The following is a 25,056-nucleotide window of genomic DNA, read 5'->3' as shown; positions in this document are numbered from 1 at the left end:
CCCAGTTCGGGTTTGTAAAAGGCAGATCATGTCTCCTAAACCTGATAGACTTCTTTGAAGCAGTCACCAAAGCCATAGACAAGGGTAAGGTGGTTCACACAGCCTATCTAGATCTTGCCAAGGCTTTCAACATCATCCCCCTCTCTGGAATTATAGATAAACTCACTAAACTAGTGAGATGGGTTGCCAACTGGCTCACTGACAGAACCCACAATGTGAAAGTAGCAGACTCCAAATCCGACTTCAGACCAGTGACAAGTGGAGTACCACAGGGTTCAGTCCTGGGTCCTCTCCTGTTTGGTATCTACTTCTCTGAAGTACAGGCTAACACGGAAGGTCTTTGGCTAACGACTTTCACAGATAACTGCAAACTAGGAGCCATAATCGAAACTCCTAACGATGTGGACATCCTAAAAAAGGGCCTCACTGAGACAGATGCCTGGTGTCAAAGCCGTGGCCTCAAGCTCAATGCCAAAAAGTGCTTTGTCATCCCCTTTGGTAAAAACTCTGCAACCATGAACTACAACATAGGCGGTAGTATACTTAACACCGAAAGTGTGATAAGAGACTTTGGGACACAGGTTGACAGTAGTCTCTCCTTTGATAATCACATTGCCACAGTAGTCAGGAAATCCTTTTATGTGGCACACCTCATCACAAAAGGTTTCTCATCCAGAAAAAAAAGAGGTCATTGTTCCCCTCTACTCATTAGGCCTATTATAGAGTACAACGCCCCTTTTGGTATGTACCTCACAAGACATCTACAACAACTGGAAAGGCCGCAGAAATACCTCACAAAGAGCATTACCAGTCTCAAACAGGTACCCTACGCAGACGATCTCAAACTCCAGCTTTACTCCATCGCATATCGCCTACTCAGAGGTGATCTCTGCCTAACATATAAAGCTATGTCAAACCCAGAGCTGTTGGACATGCTCCACTTAAAGAAATCCCAATCCCTCTGAGCTACACGCTCTAGGGACCTAAACCTTGTCACCACAAAAAACAGAACATGCCGGAGGGATAGATTCCTGTCCCAGAGACTTCCCATACTCTGGAATAAACTACCTATCTATATCAAACAAAGCTCCTCATTAGCACTCTTCAAGAAAAATCTTGATTGGATGGGAAATAGGAAATTCACCCCAGGGATCACCTCTGTGGCGCTACTCAACAGTGGCACAGGAAAATAATTTTCTTGGGTGGCAAAAGCCAGGGTACCTTTTTGGCTGGGCTTGTATAGGCCCCAGGGCCGATAGCCTAGTACCTACCTATGAACCTAAGATTCTTAAATTCATGTTTTTGTGCACTAATCAAAGCTGTAAACAACTGTGCAATAATGACTACCGTGGAAACTCCTGTATGTGCAATCAATATGTACAGTAGCTAGAGTTTAAGAAAATAATGTGTGTCATGTCAATAGGAGCTGTTGCACTGCAGATGGTCTATATGTAGAAATCCCGCCACCTTGAGATGGAGTAACGAAATTTCATTCAGTGATGCATAAGTTGTAAAGTCTGAATGACAATTAAGTTTACTTTGACTTTGATTTACACCCCAGCTAGACTGCATAAAATATTCTCGCAGTGAATAAAGTTGTTGAAGATGTAGAGCACAATTGGAATAACATTTTCTGGGAATGTCTAAATTTGAGGGAATTCTTGGAGAAATTAGAAAAGATGATTAATGAAATAAGTGGGGTAAGAAAGAAGTTGGAAAAGAGGAATTTTTACTGGGATTTACTGAAGACTGAGGAGAAGACAATGGTATGCAGGGCATTATTTGGTTAATATTTTAGCTTAAAAAGTGATCAGTAAAAAAGTGGAAAGGGAAGGAAGGCCCAGCTAGGAAGGAGGTTACACCACTGGTGGAAAGGGTAAGGAGGGACGAAGAAGAATACTCAAGAGGAAAGGGACAGAAGGAGGCAAATAAATAGCATCTATGGATAGCAGTCATATGGATAGCATTTCCTATGAAAGTAGGGGGAAATATATCAGTAGATGCTGTATTCCCTGGTACTCCGTTTTAAATAATGTACATAGTTAACAGAGGTGATGCAAGGCTAAATTGTTAACATAGTGGAAAAACTGGAGATATATGCACTTTGGTTAAATAAGAAGTGGTATTTAAACTGTATCTGGGTTATAAGAAATCAGTAGTTATAACTTAGATTATAATGATTTTATCTACTTCCTCTATTTCAGTTTCTAAGCTTTGGGAAGAAAGCACATTAAAGTAAAAAAAATTTTCATGAGTCAGAATGAGTAAGGTTTAGAACATTTGTTTAATATGGTTAAGATTTGGGTTAGTATTCAATAAGCTGATAATTATCCATTGTCCTATGACCACAGCTACTTTGTGCTTCCAGTTCTAATGCTTTACAACGGATATCTGATTTCCTTTGTTTCTCGCTGTTGACTTTTAGACTATTCTACTGCTATAATAATTTCTTGCACCGTTTATTAATGCAGTTTTGCATATTTTGTTCCTGTATTTGCAAATAAAGTGTGTTTCATAAATGAATAAAAAAAAAAACATGACAGTAGATGTGTAGCCTAAGCTGTACAGTCTAAAACCTACCAAGGATATAGGCAACAGCCAGTTTTCAAAGCCACAAGACACTTTCCACACACCCTAACCACTGTGGGGCTCAAGCAGAGACATATAAAAAGTTGTGATTTAGGCACCAAAAGCTTCAGAGTTTTCTTGCCTCAAGAAAGGAGGCTACAGCCCTGAAAAGTAAAAGCTAGTAAAGGAAAATAAAACATCTTATATATGCAATTATATACAAAGGAATATATACATCTACACCTTGCCAATACACTTGAATCGGGACAAAGGGTGTGAAGAGAGGGGGCAGCTACTGCAACAGTGATGTATTAAGAAAGTACAGTTGTATACACTTACCATAAATGTAGATGTTCGAGTCTATTCACTGTTGCAGTCGTCACATTTGGGTTATCTGCTTGCAGGTAGCCCTCAGCCAGCCTGATTATCAAAGTCTTGGGTCCCGCGTCGGTTGCCATCTCTTCTTCCATGATGTCAGGTAGTCAGAGGTATAAAGCACGCAGCCGACGCCATTACATCAGTTTTTCTTGCCCCAGATGTCAGGTGCCCCCATAATGGGAAGCAAATATATACCAGGTTACACCTCTAAAAAAACAAATACACCAGAAATCTTAAATCCAGTAAACAAGAAGAGAGGTATAGCCAATAGAAGTCAGGGGACTGGAGGAAGGGTAACCAGGACTGCAATAGTGAATACACTCGAACATCTACATTTATGGTAAGTGTACACAACTGTACTATGTTCTTCATTTTTCACTGTTGCAGTCATTACATTTGGGTAGATTCCCAAAGCTAAGGAAGGGAGGAGGCAATTAGAGAGCATTAGGACCAGCTATTAGGCCGTGCAGGACTGCAGTGGCAAAACCAGCTCTGGATTTAGAAAAAATTGGCAAGTGGTAATGCTTGGTGAAGGTATGTACAGAGCTCCAGGTAGCAGATTCTAGGATGTCCCTAGTAGGAACACCTCTGAGAAAGGCTGTAGAAGTAGATGTCGCCCTGCTGGAATGTGATCTTATCCCCTATGGGGTAGGTTTTCCATGGTGCTTATAGCAGAAATGAATGCAATGGCCTAATCACTTAGAAATGGCTTGCTTTGAAATGGTCTTCCCCTCTGCCTCTGCAGCAAAGGCAACTAGCAGCTGTTCAGTTTTCCTGAGAGGCTTAGCCCTGTCTAAATAAAATCTAAGTTGTCTGTGCACGTCCAAAGAGTGCAGTATTCGTTCTCCTTTGTTCTGTGGATTAGAAAAGAAAGTTCATAAGTAGGTTACTAGGCTATCAGCCCAAGGGCTAATTAAGCCTAGCCAACAAGGTTCCTTGGCTTACGCCACCCAAGAAAGTTATTTTCCTGTGCCACTGTCGAGCAGAGACACAGAAGTGATCCCTGGGGTGCATTTCCCATTTCCCATCCACTCATCAAGATTTTTCTTGAAGAGTGCTAATGAAGAACTTAGCTTGACATAGATGGGTAGCCTGTTCCAGAGTATGGGAAGTCTCTGGGACAGGAATCTATCCCTCCAGCATGTCCTGTGTATTGTGGTGACAAGGTTTAGGTCCCTATAGCGTGTAGCTTGAAGGGATTGGGATTTATTTAGGTATAGCATGTCCAACAGCTCTGGGTTTGACATAGCTTTATATGTTAGGCAGAGATCACCTCAGAGTAGGCGATATGCTACGGAATAAAGCTGGAGTTTTTTAGGCGGTCAGTGTAGGGCATTTATTTGAGGCCAGTAATCCTCTTTGTGAGGTACTTCTGTGGCGTTTCCAGCTGCTGCAGATGCCTTGTGGGGTACATTCCAAAAGGGGCGTTGTATTGTATTACAATGGGTCTAATGAGTTTCGAGTAGAAGGGAACAATGACCTCTTTTTTTCCCTGGATGAGAACCCTTTTATGATGAGGTGTGCCACGTAGAAGGACTTCCTGACTACTGTGGCGATGTGACTATCAAAGGAGAAACTACTGTCCATCTGGGTCCCAAGGTCTCATCACGCATTCGGTGTTAAGTAGATTGCTGCCTATGTGGTAGTTCATGGGTACAGAGTTTTTACAAAAGGGGATGACACTGCACATTTTGGCATTGAGCTTGAGACCATGGCTCTGACACCAGGCATCTGTCTCAGCAAGGCCCTTCTGTAGGATGTCCATATCATTTGGGGACTTGACTATGGCTCCTAGTTTGCAGTCATCTGCGAACTTCGTTAGCCAGAGGCCTTCTGTGTTGGCCTGTACTTCAGAGAAATAGATACCAAACAGGAGAGGTCCCAGGATGGAACCCTGTGGTACTCCACTTGTCACTGCTTTGAGGTCAGATTTGGAGTCTGCAACTTTTACAGTGTGGGTTCTGTCAGTGAGCCAGTTGGCAACCCATCTTGTGACGTAGGGTTTTATACCTAGTTTAGCAAGTTTAGCTATAATTCCAGAATGGGGGATGGTGTCGAAAGCCTTGGCGAGGTCAAGATAGGCTGTGTGAACCACCTTACCCTCATCTACAGCTTTGGTGGCTGCCTCAAAGAAGTTGATCAGGTTCAGGAGGCATGATCTGCCTTTCACAAACCCGAACTGGGTGGGATCCACAGTTTGGAGGTTACCAATGTCTTTATGAGTTCCATGATGATACGTTCCATGGCCTTGCAGGTCAGGCTCATCAGGCTAATAGGTCGATAGTTCCCAGGATCAGTGGTGGCTCCCCCTTTGTGGAGTGGGATAACTGTTGCTGTGCACCATTCGGTGGGCACAAAGCCTGATGCGAGGCTATTATTGAACATGGTACTTAAGTGGGGAGCCAGTTCATCCTGAAGTTTGTGTAAAATGCAGCCTGGGATGTTGTCCGGTCCCATGGATTCTGTATTTTTAGCTTTAGAGTGTGCAGTTTTTACCTGCGTAGTTGTGATTACAAGGACTCCGCATTTTTCCTGTATAGATATGGGCCTTTTAGGGGGTGAGAGGGGGGTAAAGTTAACAGTGAACCTATCTGCCAGGATGTTGGCAATATCAGTTGGTTCTGTAATTTTCTTGCCTTTGTGCTGTAACTCAGAGCAGATCTCAGTGCTGCCATCGAGATTCTTGACATAGCTATAGAATGCTTTCTGGTTGTCCTTGGAATTAGTGGCAATTTTGTTTTCGTAGCTAGCTTTGAAGGATCTTATAAGGGATCTCAGCTTCTTATGGAGGCTGACCAGGGAGCTATTCCACTCATGGGATTTTACACACTTTTGCAACAGTTTCTTCCTTTTGTTGTACGGTTTGTTTATGGCAGGGGACCATCAGATTGGCTTCCATTTTTTGGAGGATAGCATCTTGGTTCTGTTTGGGATAGCACGATCCATGCACTCATGTAAGTGCTTATAGAGTGCATTTATGTAGGATTCAGCAGTTGTAACTGTATTGTCCATCTGCATGGGTGTCATGAAGTTCACCACTTCTGTCTTAAGAAGCATGCAGTTGGCTTTAGAGAAATGTTTTACTGTGGTTTCCTTAATGGGGGGTGGGGGTGGGATGTGGATATCAAGGGTGATTAGCTTATAGTCAGATCGGACCAACGAGGAGTTGACTTTAGGTGTGGAACACCGATCACTCATGTTGGTAATGACTAGGGCTAGGATATTATTGCCCCTGGTGGCAAATGGTTGGCAAATGAATGGAGTGATTGAGGGCCACACTTGATACCACCTTGGGCGTAAAGGAAGGATTGGTCCTGAGGGACACCCTGTCCGCATGGAAGACAATGAAGGGCTCCACTGCCATGAGGGCCTGTAATTCACTCTTCTTGCTGAAGTGATGGCTAGAAGGAAGGCTGTTTTCCAAGAAAGGAATTTCAACTCTGCAGTTGCAGCTGGCTCAAAAGGAGGTAGAGTGAGCTTTTCCAATACAAAGCTAAGGTTCCAGGCTGGAGTAGGGGCTCTCCTGGGTAGTCTTAAAATGTTGGCCCCTCTGAGGAATTGTTTCAGCAGGGGGTGAGATAAGAGAGGAGGCTCAGTATTATAATGTGCTGAAATGGCTGAGGCATGAATTTTAATAGAAGAGAAGGAAAGGCCCTTGTGAAGCACCTCTGTTTAGTACTGAAGAATATGCGGTAAGCCGGGCAGGCTCAGTATTATAATGTGCTGAAATGGCTGAGGCATGAATTTTAATAGAAGAGAAGGAAAGGCCCTTGTGAAGCACCTCTGTTTAGTACTGAAGAATATGCGGTAAGCCGGGCACTGATGTGCCCATCCCCTGAGTTTGGCTCCAAGAGCAGTATTTTTTCCACTTTTCAGCATTGGATTTTCTAGTACTAGGCCTCCTTGCCTCCAGGATGACATCCAGCACTTGCTTACTGAGGGATGGTATTGGAGAACTCAGGTAATTAGCCAGGCTGCAAGGTTCATGGTTTGAAGCGAAGCTGGGGGTGCAGAATCTGACCCTCCTGCTGGGACAGCAGGGAAGGGGTCTGAGGCAGGTGTCATGGTTCCAGCAGTGACATACTGCGTAAGAGGGGGTACCAGTGTTGGCGTGGCCAGTCTGGTGCAATGAGTATTGTCCTTGGTTTGCCCCGTTTGATTTTTAGTGGAACTTTCAAGAGGAGAGGCAGAGGGGGAAAGGTATAAACTGAGACGCTTTCCCAGATGAAGGACAGGGCATCCACTTTCCAAGCTTGTCTGTGGGGAGTCCTTGTGCAGAACTTGTCCAATTGGTAGTTCTGAGGGGAGGCAAACCGGTCTATCTCTGGGCTCAACCCATTTGTTTCTCAACATGTTGAATATCTTTGGTTCCAGTATCCACTCGTGTGGGTCCATGAGACTTCTGTTTAGGTAGTCTACCAGTGAAATTTAGCTTGCCTGGCAGGAATTGAGCTTGTAGGTGCACTTGGTAGCTCAAGGCTGTGTCCCACAGAGCCATGGATAGTCTGCAGAGAGGGTATGAGTGGGTTCCCCCCTGCTTGTTTATGTACCACAAAACAGTGGTGTTGTCTGTCTTTACCAATAATTGTCCTGGAAGAATGTGGTCCTTGAAGGCTGTCACAGAATTCTGTACAGCTAACATTTCTTTTTGACTGATATGCAGGTGCATTTGACTCTGGTTCCATTTGCCCTGAATGCACTGCCCTGCCAAGTGAGCCCCCTATGCATAGTCTGATGCGTCTGTTAGGGTTTTGGCGGTAGGGGGTAGAGTGAATGGCAGTCCCTTGTTGTGGTAGCAGGCCTCTGCACACCAAAGGAACTCTGTCTTTACACAAGGAATGATAGGAATCATTGTTTCCAGGTCCTGAGAATGATGACACCATAGGCTTTTTAGATACCATTGTAGTTTCCTCATATGCAGTCTAGCATATGGAATTAGTAACATGCAAGAGGCCATGAATCCAAAGGTTTGCAGTATTTTCCTTGCAGATAACTGGGTCTTTGTGGCCAGTTGTTTGAAGTAGGCTGTCAAATAAACTTGTTTCTCTGACGTGAGGTAGGCCCATCTGGGAAGTTGTGTTCAAGCTTGCTCACAGGAATACAATTTGTTGGCAGGGTACTAGGTGAGATTTCTTTTCGTTTATGGTGTACCCCAGTGAGGTTAGCAGTTTCTTTACAAATGCCAGATGGTGTAAAAGTATGTCCTGGCTTTCTGCCTGAATTAGACAATCGTCCTGGTATGGGTATATTTTAATATTTCTTTGCCTGCAGAATGCAATGACTGGAGCTAGGCACTTTGTGAATACCCTGGGTGCAGTAGATAAGCCAAAGGGCAGTGCAGAGAACTGATAGTGCATGAAGCCTGCTCTGAAGCATAGGTATTTTCTGCAAGATTCCCTTATTGGGATGTGCAGGTAGGCTTCCTTTAAGTCTAATGTTGCCAACCAGGCGTTTTTGCCTAACATGGGAAGCAGCTGATAAAGAGTTAGCAGTTTGAATTTTGAGATTACCAAAAAGGTGTTTAGGATAGACAGCTCCAGGATAGGATGCCAGGGGTTGCCTTTTCTGGGTACCAGGAAAAGTCTTGAGTAAAAATCTTGTCCCCATTCTTCTGCTGAGACAGGTTGAATAGCCCTGATACTTAGGAGAGAGAGAACCTGCTGCTGAGCCTCTGCTCACTGATTTGGGAGTAGGTCTGGCCAACCGTTTGGGGTTGGTAAGGTGTGGAAGTGGAATATTTATTCTTGGGAAACTATATTTAACTATATTTAAAACCCATTTGTCTTGGGTAATGAGTTCCCAGTTTTTTGCATGCAGGGCAATCTTTCCCCCTAAAGGAGCAGTCAGTTGAGCAGGGCTTTGAAGGTTTAAGGTTAAGTCATTGTGACAGTTTACCATAGGGGGGTGTCTTACTACTTCCAGTTTTGGAAGTGGGAGCCCCCCACTGCTTAGGCCTGTGAGTACCTTGAGACTGTAGCCTAGGTGGTCTGCTGTTCCTAGGTTTGGACTGAGAAGGCCTAGACAACGACAGGAAAGGACCAGTTCTTAGAAGGCCAATGCCTACTAAATCTGGGAGGCTGTACTTGCAGGAAATCTTTAACAGTTTGCATAGATTTAGCTTTTTCCTCCATCTTTTTAAGTACTACTTCTGCTTTGGTGCCAAACAGGCAGGTTTAAGGGAGCATCCAGTAATTTAGTTTTAACATGATCTGGCAAACTTTGCTTCTTAAGCCAAGCATGCCTTCTAAGAACAGACCCAGTGACAGCAGCCCTGCAAGATGCCTCTAAAGAGTCAAAAGCACATTGCAAAGTATGTTTACCAACTTGTTCAGCAGAATGCATTAAATCATGTAATTCTTTATTTTTGGCACAGTCAGGAATCAACATAATTTTCTGTTTAAAGTAATCCAATAATATGCTGCTGATACTCATATGAAACTGGCAGTTTAAGGCCCTAATGGCCAAAGTAGCAGACGTGTATACCTTCTTACCCCACCTGTCCAGGTCCCTGAATCTCTTTCAGAGGGGGTAGGGTTTTTGGCAGTAGTAGCCTTAATGCCTTTGGGTCCCTGTGAAATGGTCTCTGGGTCCGCAGTAGGATTCTTAAAGAGGAACTTGTGAGTGTCAGGTACTTTGTAATACCTGTCAGGTTTCCTAGGAGCTGGAGGTAAAGTGTCTGTAGCCAGGTTAGATTCCAAGAAGGCATCATATACAATGTCCAGTACAGGATGGATAGCTAAAGGCCTGTGTTGAGGTAGGAGTAAGAATTCCCTAAGCCTCTTTTTGGAGTCAGAGTAATCCTGGCTTTCCCAGCGGAAATGCTCCCCAAGAGTGTGCAAGGTTTGACCAAAAGAGAAATCTTCTGTAGGGGAAGCAGAGGGTATAGAGTCCTCTGCATCAGAATCCTCATAGGTAGATAAGGACAAATCCTGATCATTACAAGAAACAGAAATTTCAGAATCCTGATCATAAGAATCAGAAGGAAAATCAGTTCTAGGTCTCTTAGAGGGAGAAGGCTGGCTTCCCCTAATTAGAGTAATGAGGTCTTCAGCCATTCTTATTTGTTTTTGAGGCATATGGGCCTGACCATGCGGTTTGGACGTCGGTTTTCTAGGCGTGGATCGAGTTTTAGGCTTGAAGAAGATAGCGTCAGTTTGATATGCAAGTAAGTAGGCCTGAATATACCCTCAGAAGCCGGTGCCTGCACAGCAGCTCCGGACCCATCCAAGGTAGAGACATCCGCAGGTTCCATAGTCGAAGAAGCATCTCACAGCAAAACGGACTCCGAATGGGTCTCAGTAGAGGCCTGCGAATCTGAAGTAGCGGGTATCAGGAGCTGCGAAAGCGCCTCACTGAGTACCGGCGAACTGGCAACTAGCTTAATGGAAGCATCGTTGGCAGCTTTGGACCTATGCAGCCTGTCTCTGTCTTTATCTTTACTTTTTTGGTATGTCTGTAGTCGGATGGCTTACCAAAGCCATTTATGGATAATTAAACAGAGTACCAAAATAGTTTGATACAAAAATGAACCGACGATGAATAGTTCGAGGATTGAATAAGGCACAAAACAGACAGTGAGGAACGTTGAGGTCTGGGCCTAAGCAAGGAATGCAGTATGAATGAAAATCTTTGAGATATTTGCTTTCCACAAGTTTTACTGACATCGGTTTAGAGCAAGAAAAAAGGATCCCCAACGGGGTACTTAGCTTTTCTGAAGACTTCGGTTCTGAAACTCGAAAATGAAAATTTCAGGAGTCAGCCGACCAGTACTTGCGAACTGCTTCTGCTTCGGGCACCGCATGGCAAGAAAGACTGATGTAATGGTGTCAGCTGCATGCCCCTGACTACCTGACGTCCTGGAAGAAGAGACCGCAACCTACACAGGACCAGGACCTAAGACTTTGATAATCAGGCCGGCTGAGGGCTACCTGCAAGCAGATGTAATGACTGCAACAGTGAAACATGAAGATCATCATCCACTGTTATGGTAAGTTTACTTAAATGTACTACGTTCAACACTGTGGCAGTATCCTAAACTGTATAGGTAGATTACCAAAGCTTAGAATAATATAGGGAGCTGGAAGGAATTTAACAATCTGGGTACTCCTGGAGAACTGTCCAAGCAAAGTCTATTCTGGACCTGGAAAATCTAGTTTGTAATACTCTTGTGAATGTATGCACAGAGGACCAACTTGCTGCCTCCAGAATACTTTGAGTCTACCACTTTCCAAAAAGCCACAGAAAAAGCCAAAGCACTGGTAAAGTGAGCCATAACCCTTCATGGAAGTGGCTTGCTATGGTGAGAATAGCAGAAACAGTACAAGTCAACCAACTGGAAAACTTCTGTTTTGACGGTGGTAATCCTTTTTTCTTACCTTTGCAGGCAACAAATAGCAGATTATCATATTTAAAGGATTCTGTTTTGTCTAAGCTGTGTGCAAGCTGTGTAAGGACATCCAGACCGTGTAGAATTCTTTCTACCTTGTTTTTAAGTTCTAGAAAGAATGCAGGAAGATTAATATATTATTTCAAGGTACATTTTGAAACCACTTTAGGTATAAAAGAAGGATTTGCTCTCAGAAAAAACTCTATCCTTTTGGAAAAATGCGACTGCTACAGTTTGTAACTCAGATACTCTTTGTACAGAAGTCAGAGCAAAGTTTTGCAAATCAAGAACCTTACTTAAGTCTACCTGCTGGTTCAAAAGGTTTTTTTTTCTTATTTTCCAGGTGGACAGATACATAAAACCCCCTTTTAAAAACTGCTCAACTTGAGGACAGGAAAAAAGGAGGGAATGTTAGGGCAGACAGGCAGAAATGGTCAAAAGATGAATTTTGACATAAGAGTAAGAAAAGCCACATAACACAATTATTCTAGAACCAGAGATATTCAGGCCTTAAAAGGGTACTGGTTCTAAGATTGGTATCAAACAGAAAATCTTTTCCACTTACACATATACGAGTTCCTAATGGCAGTCTTTTTAGCCTCCAGCCTCCTTTAGTACCTGCCCTACATCCTCAGAGGAAAATGGTACCTAAAAAGTGTTATCAAAGCTCTCATTCAGAAAGTCAAACGAAGTGTTTTCAGGATGGGATGCAAACAACTCCTGTCTTGTGTGAGTAAATCCAATATGTGGGGAAGCCTGTGGTAATTGCACTTCACAGTTTTCAAAACAAGGCAAAAACACTATTGTCTGGACCAAAAAAGGAGTCACAACCACAGTCTTTGGGGAGTCCTTCTGTCGAATCCCGGATATCAGTGGAAAGGCATAAAACAGCATTCCTGTCCATGGGATTAAGAAGGCATCCGACTTGTAGACTATCACCAAGGAATCCTGGAGCAGAATTTCAGGACAGACATGAAAGAAAGGAGGCAAAACGATCTATCTGTGGTGTTCCTGACATTTGGATCAATTCCTGGAAGACCCCACCCCCCGAGTGTAATTTCTATTTGTGAGGATCTATCCTGATCCTGCTTAGCTTATCTGCAGCAATGTCTTGGTGCGATGGAATGTAACCAGTCTGAAGAGTGACACAGAACAGAGTTGCTTCCTCTCAGGCAATCATGGCAAATCCGTAAAGAGGGTAAGAATTAGTACCTCCGTGTTTGTTTGTATACCACCTCACTACGGTGTCGTCTGTGATAACTTGCAGAAGTCATGGGGACCAAAGATGATTTAAGTCTTTTCAAGAATTGTTTACTACCAGCTTCTCTAGTATTTACATGCTTATGTCCAGTTTATTCCACAGACCCTGCATTTTTTACCCCTTTTGATACAACCCCCCCCAGCAAAGTATTAGGCATGTGTTGTGACAGACAAACAGAGGCAGAAGGGAGAACAGTTGGCCCGGGTTGAGAAAGAACTGGTCCACCCTCCACAATACCTCCCTTCTCACAATCCCCAGTGGTGGAATCTGAAAAGATAAAAGGTATTGATGCTGACATTAGACTGACCTGCAGTACCACTTATTTTTTCTCATGTGAAGTCTGACCAATGGAAGCACAGTAATCACAGAGGCCATGAAAACCAGAATCCTGACAAATACCTTGGTAAATGTCAGAGATTGGATGGAAAAGCTCAGGAAAATTTATTTGTATAGTTCTACTTTGTCTAGTAGAAGAAAAGCCCTTCCTAGGAAAGTATCCAGAAGACATTCCAGAAAGTGTATTTTGTGTGAAGAGACGACAGATAATTTCTGTACAACCCCTTGAAACCCAAGACTGAATACATTTTTTGATACATGTCAAGGAATCTTGACAACTAGGAAAAGTGTCTTGCAAATACAAGTCAATTGTCCAAATATGGAAAGATTTGAATGTCTTGAAGTCTGTGGTATGTAATTACTAAAACCAGACACTTTGTAAATAACCTTGGTGCAGTATACAGACCGGCAAAGAACTAATAATGTAAGCCAGATACAGATACATAAAATCTTAAGAAACCTCTTTATTGCAAAGCGGTATGTGATGATAAGCATATTTTAATTCTAAGTCTACCATGACATGGGGAGGGGGTGTATGAGGTTTGGAGGATAACATTTTGAATTCTGGGACACTTGACATATACATTGTGAAGGCTCAGGTTTATGACTGGTCTCAGAGTTCTCTCCAGAAAGATCAGAGAATAAATATTTTTGCATACTTGATCTGAGGGTACTAGTTCTAAGACCCCATGAGACAACATGTCCTCCAAAACTGAAGAAAAGAGTGAGGCTTGGTTTACAGAATGAGACAGAATTCCTTGAAAAGAGGGAAGGAATTCCCAATAACATCTGCCCCTCTGCTGTATTATTCTCAGAACCTCTTTATCTGAGATAAACTGATGCTGCTGGGAACATGAAAGCCTAGATGAAGGGTCAAAACTTAAGGAACAGACTCGATGTGAGAGAGGGAACTGAATGGAGTAGTAGTTATTCTGACTTTTTGAACTATCACTGTTCTAGGAGGCTCACGCTTTGTTCTTCAAACCTTGCCACTGTTTATTAAAATTCTGTTTGAACTTTGCAGACACTGCTTATTTTACTTCTTGAAAAAGTGTCCTGAATTGGAATGATAGTTAGTACTGAACTTAGAAAAGGAGGCCCGATAGATTTGGGTAATCCCTTGAAGTAATTTTCAGCTTTCATCAAATCTTTTTAGGACCATATCAGAAAAAGGACCAAGTAGAACAGTGTTATCAACAGGAGAATTTAAAAACTCAGCTCAGAATGTAACGAAGCATCATAATTGGACCAATAGCAGAACCATAACAACACATTAAGGAGTGATTTTGTTGCTTGTGACAAAGACAAGGGACTTGAGTGGTCCAATCGGGTGGGAGTGTTGGGACCATGTGGACCTCAGGTACCACTGAAATTTCCTCATGTGGAGTCTTGCGAGTGGCAACATGGGGATAGTAGAGGCCATATGCCCCAGGAGTCTAAAATATTCTCTTGTTGTCACTGCAGAGGCGTGGAGGGCAGACAGTAGGTATTCCTTCAGGCTTTCCACCTTTGACAGTGGGAGGAATGCTCTCATAACATCCGTTCCGATTCTGCAGTCCAGGAAAACTTGGTTCTGAGAAGGGTTAAAGTTGGATTTGGGGAAATTGCTGGTGAAACCCAGGGACTGCAGAGCACAATGACTGTCTGGAGATGGTGCTGTAGGGAACTGTAGCAATCTGCCTGGATCAGGAGGTCATCTAGATATGGGAAAATTTGTATCCCTTGGACCCTGCAATAGGCTACAACTAGAGAGAGTTAGACACTTTGTAAACACTCTTGGAGCAGTAGATAGTTCAAAGGGTAAAGCAGAGAATAGAAAATATGAGGAACTCACAGAGAAGTGTAAATATTTCCTGTATTTGGGCCTTATGGGGATATGCAGGCATACATTAACAGTGGGAATAGAGTCCAGAGTGTAGCAAAAAGTGGGTACTTGAAAGAGGTTGAGGTGGGAGAGATCGAGGATGGGACTCCATGGGCCATCTTTTCTTGGTACCAGGAAAAGACTGGAGTAAAAGCTCCTTCCCTTTTCTGAGAGGGACTGGTTAGATAGTTCCTTGGGAAAGGAGGCTGTCCAAGACTGCTTGGAATAGGGGCAGCTGGTCCTTTGATGGCTATGGGATGCCTCTTAAGGAGAGGAGAATAATCCAAGTCATGAAGTAACCCTTTTCTATGTTAGAGAAGACCCACTTGTCTGACGTAATGCTTTTCCAGACTTTAAGACAGTGAGGGAGCCTCTGAGAAAGGGGTATGATATCTGAAGGGGGTGGAGGAGAAAGCAGGTAGTCTCACTCTACCTGCCTTGTCCTGAAAGGGAGGCTTTTGGGTTGTAGTCTGAGCAGGCCTAGAGGGTGACTGCTGCTTCCTGGAGCTCTTCTTGCCCCTAGCATGAGGAGTAGCAGCAGAATGTCTTCTAATGAATTGTGTCTTAGTGGGGTACCTGCTGTGGAATTTAGAAATTAGTGGAACAAACAAATGCTTCAAATCCTGTAATTCTTTCCCCTTCTGTTAAAGGGCTTTGAAAAGCTCTGCCACATGGGCCCCAAATAGGGCAGTATTGTTCAGGTGGCATCAAGAAGTTTAGCCCCGATATCATCAGGTAGGGGTTGGAGCCTCAGCCAAGAGTATCTTCTGAGCACTGAGGCAGAAGCTGCAGATCTGGCAGAGGCCTGCACAGCATCATAACTGCATCTGATAGAGCGTCTAGTTACTTGTGATGACAAACAGATCAGGTTAGAGATTTCAGACTTAATGGGTGAATCTGGGAGATCAGCCAAGAGTTTTGAAACCTGGGTCAAAACGGCCAAGGAATACTTAGACATGTGAGTCTGGTAGTTGACGGCCCTAAAGGCCAAGGTAACAGTTGTATACCTTTTTACCAATGCATTCCATGGTTTTACTGTCCTTATCAGCTGGAAGGACAGACGTGGAGGGTAACAGTGTGGAGGGTAACAGTCTGAAGGGCTTGTCTGCAGAGACTGAAATAGTACCAGGGTCCACCAACAGGGCATTTTTATCAGAAATTTAGCTCCTTCTGGGACCTTATAAAATCTGTCAGGCCATCTAGGAGCAGAGAGTTGTGATTCAAGATTTTTAGAAGAGGAGAGATGGTTTCACCAAAGGTCAGGTCCTCTGCAGGGGAATCGGCCTCAGCAGAGTCCTCCTCTGGGAGGGCATATCCTAGAGAGTATGGTATTTGGGAAACATAAGAAAGGGAATCCTCTGAAGAAAACTCTGAAGAATCTCCAGCTTCATTTGGAAGAGGATCTGCCATCTGAGGCCCAGGGCTGATAACAGGAGGGAGAAGAAGCAGCCACTGAAGGCCTAAGGGCCATGAAGACATTGAATACACCTTGAGAGAAAGCTTGCCAATCAGGCAAGCTTTCAGATGATGGAGATACATGCTTAGTATTTTTGTTTCCTTTTTAAAGAAGAAACAGGCCTCTGGTCTAAGGAGGATCTAGCTTCAGGCAGTTCCCCAAAGTTAGAAGGGCCGGGTGTCTGCAATGAGTAGAGGTTCCCCCTCATCATCAGACACCTGCAAAACCTCCATGGACATGCTTTCAGCCCTTAATTCTGTGGCCTCCATTACAGTACCCTGCTATACCAGCATTGGCTGATTCCATACATCCTCAGGCATACGTCAGACAGAGGGAAAACGTCAGGTGGAGGAGGTGCAGCAGTAGGCTCAGGCCTGGTAACTTTGGCCTTCTTTTTTGGTGGCTTGACGGTCTGACCGGGATGGCCCTTCCATCGCAAGAGCAAGGCGTTTGAGATGTTGTTTTTTCTAAATAGATATGAAGAGCATGCAGACTGCTGCGAAGAGTCTTTGGAACAAAGCCTAACAAATCGCCCAGGGTTTATGTTCATGGTTGGGCCTCAGGCAGAACAAGCACAGGTCGTGGGCATTTTTGTTGGGAACCTGACGTCCACACCTACACTTTCCTTTCCTGGATGACATGAACCTGGGCAGGCATGCAGTGACCAAAACAAGAACAAGAAAAAAGGCTCCAGTGGGGTACTTATTTTAAACTTGCAGGATCCGACGGCAGAAATGGCAGGAGAAGCTGACGTTTGACCGGCGGCACAGAAGTTCTGAGGAAGGTACATGCAGATGTCACTTTTATGGCCCACGCACCCTACAGCCAACATCAGACATACCACATACCTCACAGTGACTAAAGCTTTTGTATACTGCCAGATGATGTTAGGGTCGCTAGGCAGAGGCTACCCCAAATGCTATGAATACTGCAACATAAGAATAGAAGGACATCTACCTTTTCAACATTTCTATTGTAAAATGAAAAAAAAAAATTACACAGTTGTTTTTTTCACGCAAGCACTCCAATTAAAAATCCTTTACCAGACTTAGTAGTCCATAACAAAGACATTTCCTAAAATAAAATATACATTTTCACAGAGAAAGCATTTTTTTACCCTCAAGAAAATGATGCAGTGGAAGATTTTCCCCAGAAAGGTACTTACTTACATGTCCCAGCCTTGAAGGACTGCTAACAGACCATCAGTTCTATGAAGTCTGCTGAGTGAGCACACTTCAGCAACAAGAAAATTCTGAAGCTTTTGTTGCCCTAACCACTGTTTTGTATGTAGCTTTCCTCCAGCAACAAAGTGCTTAGGGCTCGTGTAAGATGCTCTGAGGTATTGAAAGCTGGTGGTCACATCCTTGGTTGGATATGTGATCTAAATGTTGAACACATACCCAGATGGAATGAATACACAACTGTGTCACTACAGCTGCACTATGTACTTTGAAAATGATTGCATGGACACCAAAGCTAACCCAGTTGTTAAGCTACTTTATTATGAGCAATGACCAACTTGCTCTGCACAAAGATGTAGGTAAGTGTGCAAGGGATCACTTTTATGAAACTGTGTGCACTGCTCAATACACTACAGTATTCATAACAAAAGTTATTCCCCTGCATTTGCAGCCTAGGCCATAGCTCAAAAATGCCTGTATGGATCTGTTCACTTACCTGGTTAAAAACGAATAAAAGATTCTGAAAGGGGTTCATGGAGAGGCAGCTGCATGACATTCATTAGGACTCAACTAACTGAAGGACTTCTTTCACCTGCAGTGTACGTGCACCTGACGTTTACAAGAAAATGTTTTGAGACAGTCAAGGTTTCCCTACTAAACAACTTATGAAGAATAAAAAGGCTTGCAGCCAAGAATAGGAAACTGGGATGTTAATGGTGATACTGCTTCAGTAAACCACACCCCCTTTCTCCTAAAAAAAAATTAATTTACAATTCCTGCTAAAAAAACAAGACAGTGAGATAACAGTAAGGCAGTGATATTTCTAATACCTACCATCACTCCTTTAAACCGGCGAACTGAAAACAAATTCTGAACAAACACAAGTCAATAAATACATTTGAGAAAGTAAAATATGACAAGTCAGAGCATTTTTTAGAGTAGCAAAAGCAAGGAAATAAGATCTGCACAGACTTGCTCATCACAGACTGACACTCAGGACCTGCTAAAATTAAATGCAAAGCAGTTTTGTTAGTGTATTTGTTTTACTTCAGAGATCATGTCTTCCTGTATCTGAAGACCAAATAATTTCCTCATCACAAAGCACGAGCTACTCCCAGCATTCCTCTCACGTTAGTTTGCATCCAGCTGGCAGCAGAAAAAGGCCTTCCTGAAAGCTTAGATTTTGGCTTATCCTTTTTTCTTCAAAAAGAAAAAATTATTTCCTTAATAAGGCAGTTACTTAGTAGGTGTCCCTATGAAGTTCTAATCAGTGTTACTAAAAGAAAGGCATCCAACAATCACAACAAATTTCGCAGGAATGGCTTCTCTTAATGAAAACTGCATACAGTTTACCTTAGGTCAAGTTCCTTTGTTCTTAGAAAATTCAATATGGGTGCAAATGCTGTTGGGTCTCTATCGATAAAGATCTGTTACAGAACAAAACAAATATAAACAATGTGGATTTGTGGCAAATATTCACATATATCTACAAATACTTAACAGCTTTGACAAAGAGGTACACCAGTTTACCGCAAGATACAGAAAGCAGTTAAGATTCACAGGCCTTACATTAGGTAATATGTACCATAAAATAATTCAGTCTTTTAGAAGTTATGTGCTGCTAAACTAACTTCACACATATCAGCACAACTGTAGCCCTTCAAAGAGCATTAGTAAATGTAACTATAACTCATACAACATTTAGAGACGGTCACATAAACCGAAAACTTTAGCACAGGGTTACTACACCATCATACAAATCCTAACAGCTAAAGATGGAATTAAATAATTCAATAAACAACTTTTATAAGGCTTAAACTGTGGAAAATGCTCGACAACCATACTGGGACTGTATGTGTTTTACCATATAAACTGCTGGTACTCTAACTTTTGCCCAAACTGATGACATCTATTTATGACACAGAAAAGTGGTATCTATCACACCTTGTGTTGTATGCTTTTTCACAGACTACAGCATCATTTTGACATTTGATATTTGGACGTGTTCACTGAGAACAGGCTCTTATCCAGTCACTTATCTTACCAAACTCTTTATCCTTGCAGCTTTGCTGTATGGACCTCACTGAAAGCGGATCCTGTACAGTGGATACACCAGTTAAATAAAAATGAACAAATGAATGAGGGCAGATCCACAGAATGAAAGAGTAATCCATTCAACTATTTGGTTTATGAGTCATTTTAAGTATAGGTTATAATAAATCATATGGACATATATTGAACAGTTACTCTTGCCACATTCACTTCGTAGTAAAAAGGAGTCTAAAAACGAAGTTATGTACTTACCGTAACGTTCCATGCGAGTTATTACTGATGGGTTCGGAGCCGATCATCTGCTCCGAGTCGGCCAATTTGCAAAGCTCGAGGTCTCAAACAGCTCGAGGCCAAAGCCCTATCCCACAATGCACCACTACATTCCCCAGATCTTGTTTACTGCCAACTAGTGTAAAAACCTACCCTAGATTTCAAGGAAATCATACAGACCACTGTGAAAGGAAACTCCTCAGAAAACCAAAACCAAGATGGTACCTCTCGAACTTCCAGACATAGGAAGAGGGTAGATGGGGGGGGGGCGTAATAATGAAGGTGAGAAGAACAACTCACAGGGAACGTTATGGTAAGTACATAACTTCTTTATGTGAAGTTGTTCAATCTCGCCTTCATTCTTTCTGATGGGTAACATCCCCAGCACCACAACCTTGGGTGGCTCACTGGAGTACCTGTTTCAGGACAGCAGACCCAAATGAAGCCCTGTCCCAAGAGGCCTTATCCACTTTGTAGTGAGATATAAAGGTATGTGGATTTGACCAGGTGGCAGCTGCACAAATTGAATCAATAGGTAATCTGGTCAAGAAGGCTGCAGAAGTAGAAACTGCTCTTGTAGAATGAGCCTTGACTTTATGTAATGCAATACCCGCTTCGCTGTGGATAAAGGATATACAATCAGATAGCCATTTTGATAAGGTAGTTTTGGAGACAGGTGCACCTTTTTTAGAATCAGAGGAGATGACAAACAGCTGACTAGCCCTTCTGTGATCTTTTGTCCAGTCCAAATAGAAGTGAAGTTGTCAATGGACGTCAAGTTTGTGAAGCATATATTCCAACTGGTTTGAATGACTGGGAAAGAAAACAGGTAATCATTTGATTTAGTGTGATTGGTAGGGACAATGGAGTCATCCTGAGGGAAACCCTATCTTTATGAAATATTAAGTAAGATGGCTTAATAGAAAGGGCTTGCAATTCTGAAATCCTGCGTGCAGATGTAATAGCCACCAAGAAAATGGCCTTCCAAGAAAGATACTTCAGCTCACAAGAGGAGGCAGGTTCAAAGGGTGGAAGAATAATTTTGGACAAGATTAGATTTAAGTTCCAGGGAGTAGTAGGAGATCTGATCGGTGGTTTTAAGTGCATCGTACCTTTCAAAAAAGCCTTAGCCAGCTTATGAGACATAATACCATTTTCAGATGCACCTAAATGAAAATTAGAAATAGCAGCCAGTTGGACTCGAATGGTTGCTGCTGCAGCTCCTTCATTGAACAGTTTTGCTAGGAATTCCAAAATATCCAAAATGGATGCCAGGAAAGGGTTAATGTTACTCTGCTGTGCCCAGATGGAAAACCTTTCCCAGTTACTGAGGTAAAGTTTCCTAGTTGAAGATTTGTGAGACGACAATAGGATATGTTGTGCTTCTTCTAACAAATTCTGGAACCTGGCTATTCTGGGAATTGGAGCAGCCAAGCTGTCAATTTGATGGACTGAAGAGAAGGATGAAGAGCTCCTGACGAGTGGGTCAACAGATCCGGCACTGGGTCCAGGATCCAAGGCTCCTCCAGCAGATGAGGCTTCAAGATGGGGAACCAGATTTGACGAAGCCGATATGGGGCAATTAAGATAAGTGTCCTGCGCAGAAAACTGGCTTTCTGCAATACTTTGGAAATCAGCGGAAAGGGGGGAAAGGCACATAGGAGTCCCGGAGACCAACTGTGGACGAGTGTATCCTTCGGGGGTTGTCCCTGTTGAGGGATCAGGACAAAGTAGTTGCTGCACTTGGTGTTTGTGGGGGTGGCAAAAAGATTGCAGCAAGGCTGGCCCCATCTGCTGAAAATCATTTCCGCTATTTCGCTCTTGAGAGACCACTCATAAGGTAGCAGAATAGCTCTGCTGAGTCTGTCCGCTATCACTTTGGATTTCCCTGGGATGTGCGTTGCTATCAGAAAACTCTGGGTGGACTCTGCCCATTTCCATAATCTTAGAGCCTCTCGACTCAGGGGGTAAGATTTGGTTCCATCTTGTTTATGTACCAGACTACGGACATGTTGTCAGACTGGACTGCAATCGTGCCTAGGGGAAGACAGTCTTGAAAGGCCTGCAATGCTCAAAGAACCACTCTCATCTCCAGGACGTTTATGTGCAAATGAGCCTCGTGAGCCTGCCAAGTACCTTGGGCTGTCCATCCCTGATAATGCTCCCCCACCCGAACAGGGAGGCATCCTAAGTTACTGTTGCAACTGGAGTGGGGAGGACAAATGGACGGCTCATAGTCACCGTCTTGGACGTTAGCTGCCACCGAAGGTAGTCCTTACAAGACTTGGAGATCAGAACTGGGTGATTCATTGGCAAGTCCTGAAACATCCACTGTGTGAACAGCAGCCACTGAAGAATGTGCGTGTGAGATCTCGTAAGGGGTATTGCAAATAGTCGCTGCCGCCATAGTGCCGAGCAGTTTGAGAATCTGTGATGGTGGTGCTTTTCGTCTTGACAGGAGATCCACAATTTGTTGTTGAAGAATAATCACTCTTTCGGGAGGGAGCTTCAGGGACATGCTGACCATGTCTAAGTCTGCTCCTATAAAGACTGTACACTGAGATGGCAATAAAGCAGACTTTTCTGAATTTATCATAATACCCAGCTGTAAGCATAGATGTACGGTAGCGACCCTTGCCCGAATAAGCTGATGCCTGGTAGGAGCGGTAAAGAGCCAGTCGTCCAAGTAAGGAAACAACCGGATTCCTAAATGCCTCAAGTGAGCCATGACTACTGCCATACATTTGGTGAACACACTGGGGGCTGTAGTGAGACCAAAGGGCAGGGCCCGAAACTGGAAGTGACTGGCTCCCAGCCGAAGTGCAGATGATCCCTGGATGGCCTGGTCATTTTGATATGGTAGTACGCATCCTGGAGATCTACAGAGCACATCCAATTGTCCTTCCCTAAAAACGGGAGAATGGACTGAAGCATGACCATCCAGAACTTTGTCTTTACCACTTATTTGTTGAGTCTGCTGAGGTCCAGAATAGGTCTCCAGTCCCCTGTCTTCTTTGGTACCAAAAAGAACCTAGAGTAAGTTCCGGATCCTTGCTGGTCTGGCTGGATGATTTTATTTTTGCAAAAGTTTCTGGACCTCTACGGATGCTACATCCCGTAGACTGGGTGGAACGTCTGGGATTCCTTTTGCTGGTATGGGCTGTGAGAAAAAGGGGATGGAATATCCTCTGGATATAACATTTTGTACCCATTGGTCTTCTGAGATATTTAGCTAGGCACCTAGGTACAAAGACAAATGTCCCCCGACTACCTCCAGAGCAGGATAGATGGGTCCTCCTTTCAGGAGCGCTGATAGGGCTTCCCAAGGAACTGACCCCTATCATCCTGGTTCTGCAGACCCCCTTTGGTGCATGGGTGTCATCTTCCACCATTGCCTCTCCCTCTGCCCCTGGAGGAGGCTTCACCTTGTGAATTCGGAAAGGCTCCTTGGGTCTTACAGAACCACATTTTCCCGCCCCGTTGACCTTTGGGATAAGGTCTAGTAGGGGTAGAAAAACAGACTCCTACGGCAGATAGAGTCTTACCGTCTTGCTCACGTCTGGTGAGGGTCTCTAACTTTTGGTCCAAACAATGAGGAACCATCGAAGGGGGCATTCACAAACGACGACTTAAAAGGTTCTGCAAAAGAACATAAGCGCATCCAGGAATGTCTTCGCAAAGAGATTCCTGTACCTACAGCCCTACTTGTTCCATCAGCTGCGCAAGACACGAGGCACATGGAAGAGTTTATGATAGAGTTGAGGGTAGCAAGCTGAGACATCACCTTGTCCGCCAAAGAATGGGCTACTGCACCCTGGAGAGCATCTCCAAGCTCCTTGAGGAGATCTCTCTGAAGTCTTGTGAAATGGGTTAGGTAGTTCAATGACCGAAGTGCAAAGGTCGTAGAAAGTACAGTTGTGTACACTTACCATAAATGTAGATGCTAGAGTGCATTCACTGTTGCAGTCATCACATCTGGGTTATCTGCTTGCAGAAGCTCTCAGTCGGCCTGATTAACAAACTCTTGGGTCCAGTGTCAGTTGCTGTCCCTTCTTCCATGACGTCAGGTCATCAGGGGTATAAAACATGCAGCCGACGCCATTACATCAGTCTTTCTTGCCATGCGGTACCCTAAGCAGAAGCAGTTTGCAAGTGCCAGTCGGCTGACTTCTGAAATTTTCGTTTTCGAGTTTCAGAACTAAAGTCTTCAGCTAAAAGGTAAGTACCCCATTGGGGAAACGTTTTCTTGCTCTAAACCGATGTCAGTAAAAGTAAATAATTGCATTACTTGTAGAAAGCAAATACCTCAAAGATTTTCATTTGTACTGTATTCCTTGCCTAGGCCCTGACCACGACGTACCTCGCTGTTGGTTTTGTGCCTTATTTAAACCACGAACTATCCATTGTCGATATATTTTTGCTTCTAAATATTTTGGTGCTCATTTCTATTATCCTGATATGTCTTTGGTAAGCCATCAGACTACCGACATTCTGAAAAAAACGCAAAGATAAAGACAGAGACAGGCCGCCTAGGTCCAAAGCTGCCGACGCTTCTCCTAAGCCAGTCGCCAGTTTGCCGGTACTCAGTGAGACACTTTAGACTATAATGACTGCAACAGTGAAACAATAAGAATATCTGAACATGCGCTTCCCGTACCTGTCCATTATCCTAGACTCTCTATTAGGAGGATGGGACAGACATAGAAGTCTCCGACATCTCTTTTTTAGTGGCTGCCGCCACCACCATGGCATCAACAGGTATGGGTTTGGATAAGAAGGACTTACCTTGGGGTGCTGAAATGCACTTGTTGGGCCTTCTAGGAACAGGCTCCATAGAATCTGGTGACTCCTACACCCTTCGAGACAAAAGATCTATCAACTCATCAAAGGGTGAAGACACCAAAGAGGTGGAGGGTCGGGACCCGAAAGCCTTCAGGAGCACTGATTTGTCCTCAGTAAGGTTTAGGGACTGCCAGTCTCCCCTCTGCTTAAGGATGTCAAGAACATCCCCAAAGGAAATATCCTCAGAGGTGTACCTTGTGGACCCTTCCAATTCCTCCAAATCAGTGTATGACGTGATGGATTCCTGACGGGAATCTAGAAGTCTCTTCTTACACAACCTCTTCTGAGGAACCTCCTCAGTGGGAATCTCTGGGGAGATCTCGGAAGAGCAGGGTTACCCCAAAGGGGCATCCTGAGGCTCTGTGTCCTTACGCTTATGGTGAACTTGTGTTAGCGGAGAAGAAGCAGGCGCCTTTCGGGAAGAGGTGGCCATATCAGAGGTTGTGGAAGTCCGAGGGGACA

The 25,056-nt window shown here is 43.7% G+C and overlaps 1 protein-coding gene across 1 annotated transcript in view; it reads right to left on the bottom strand.

The window, feature by feature from the left end:
• KCTD3 (potassium channel tetramerization domain containing 3) overlaps window positions 1-25,056 on the bottom strand; it is an 816,466-nt gene that overhangs the window by 635,866 nt on the left and 155,544 nt on the right. Inside the window, exon 4 of the mRNA XM_044061321.1 lies at window positions 18,784-18,857. Within this exon, the coding sequence (XP_043917256.1) occupies window positions 18,784-18,857 (74 nt within the window). The remainder of the gene's footprint in view (window positions 1-18,783; window positions 18,858-25,056) is intronic.

The sequence above is a fragment of the Protopterus annectens genome, chromosome 1.part0 (assembly GCF_019279795.1).
Source record: "Protopterus annectens isolate FY-2018-M chromosome 1.part0, PAN1.0, whole genome shotgun sequence".
NCBI classification, from domain to species: Eukaryota; Metazoa; Chordata; order Ceratodontiformes; family Protopteridae; genus Protopterus; species Protopterus annectens.
The sequence above is the reverse complement of the archived record's forward strand: the minus strand, read 5'-3'. Positions and strand labels throughout refer to the sequence as shown.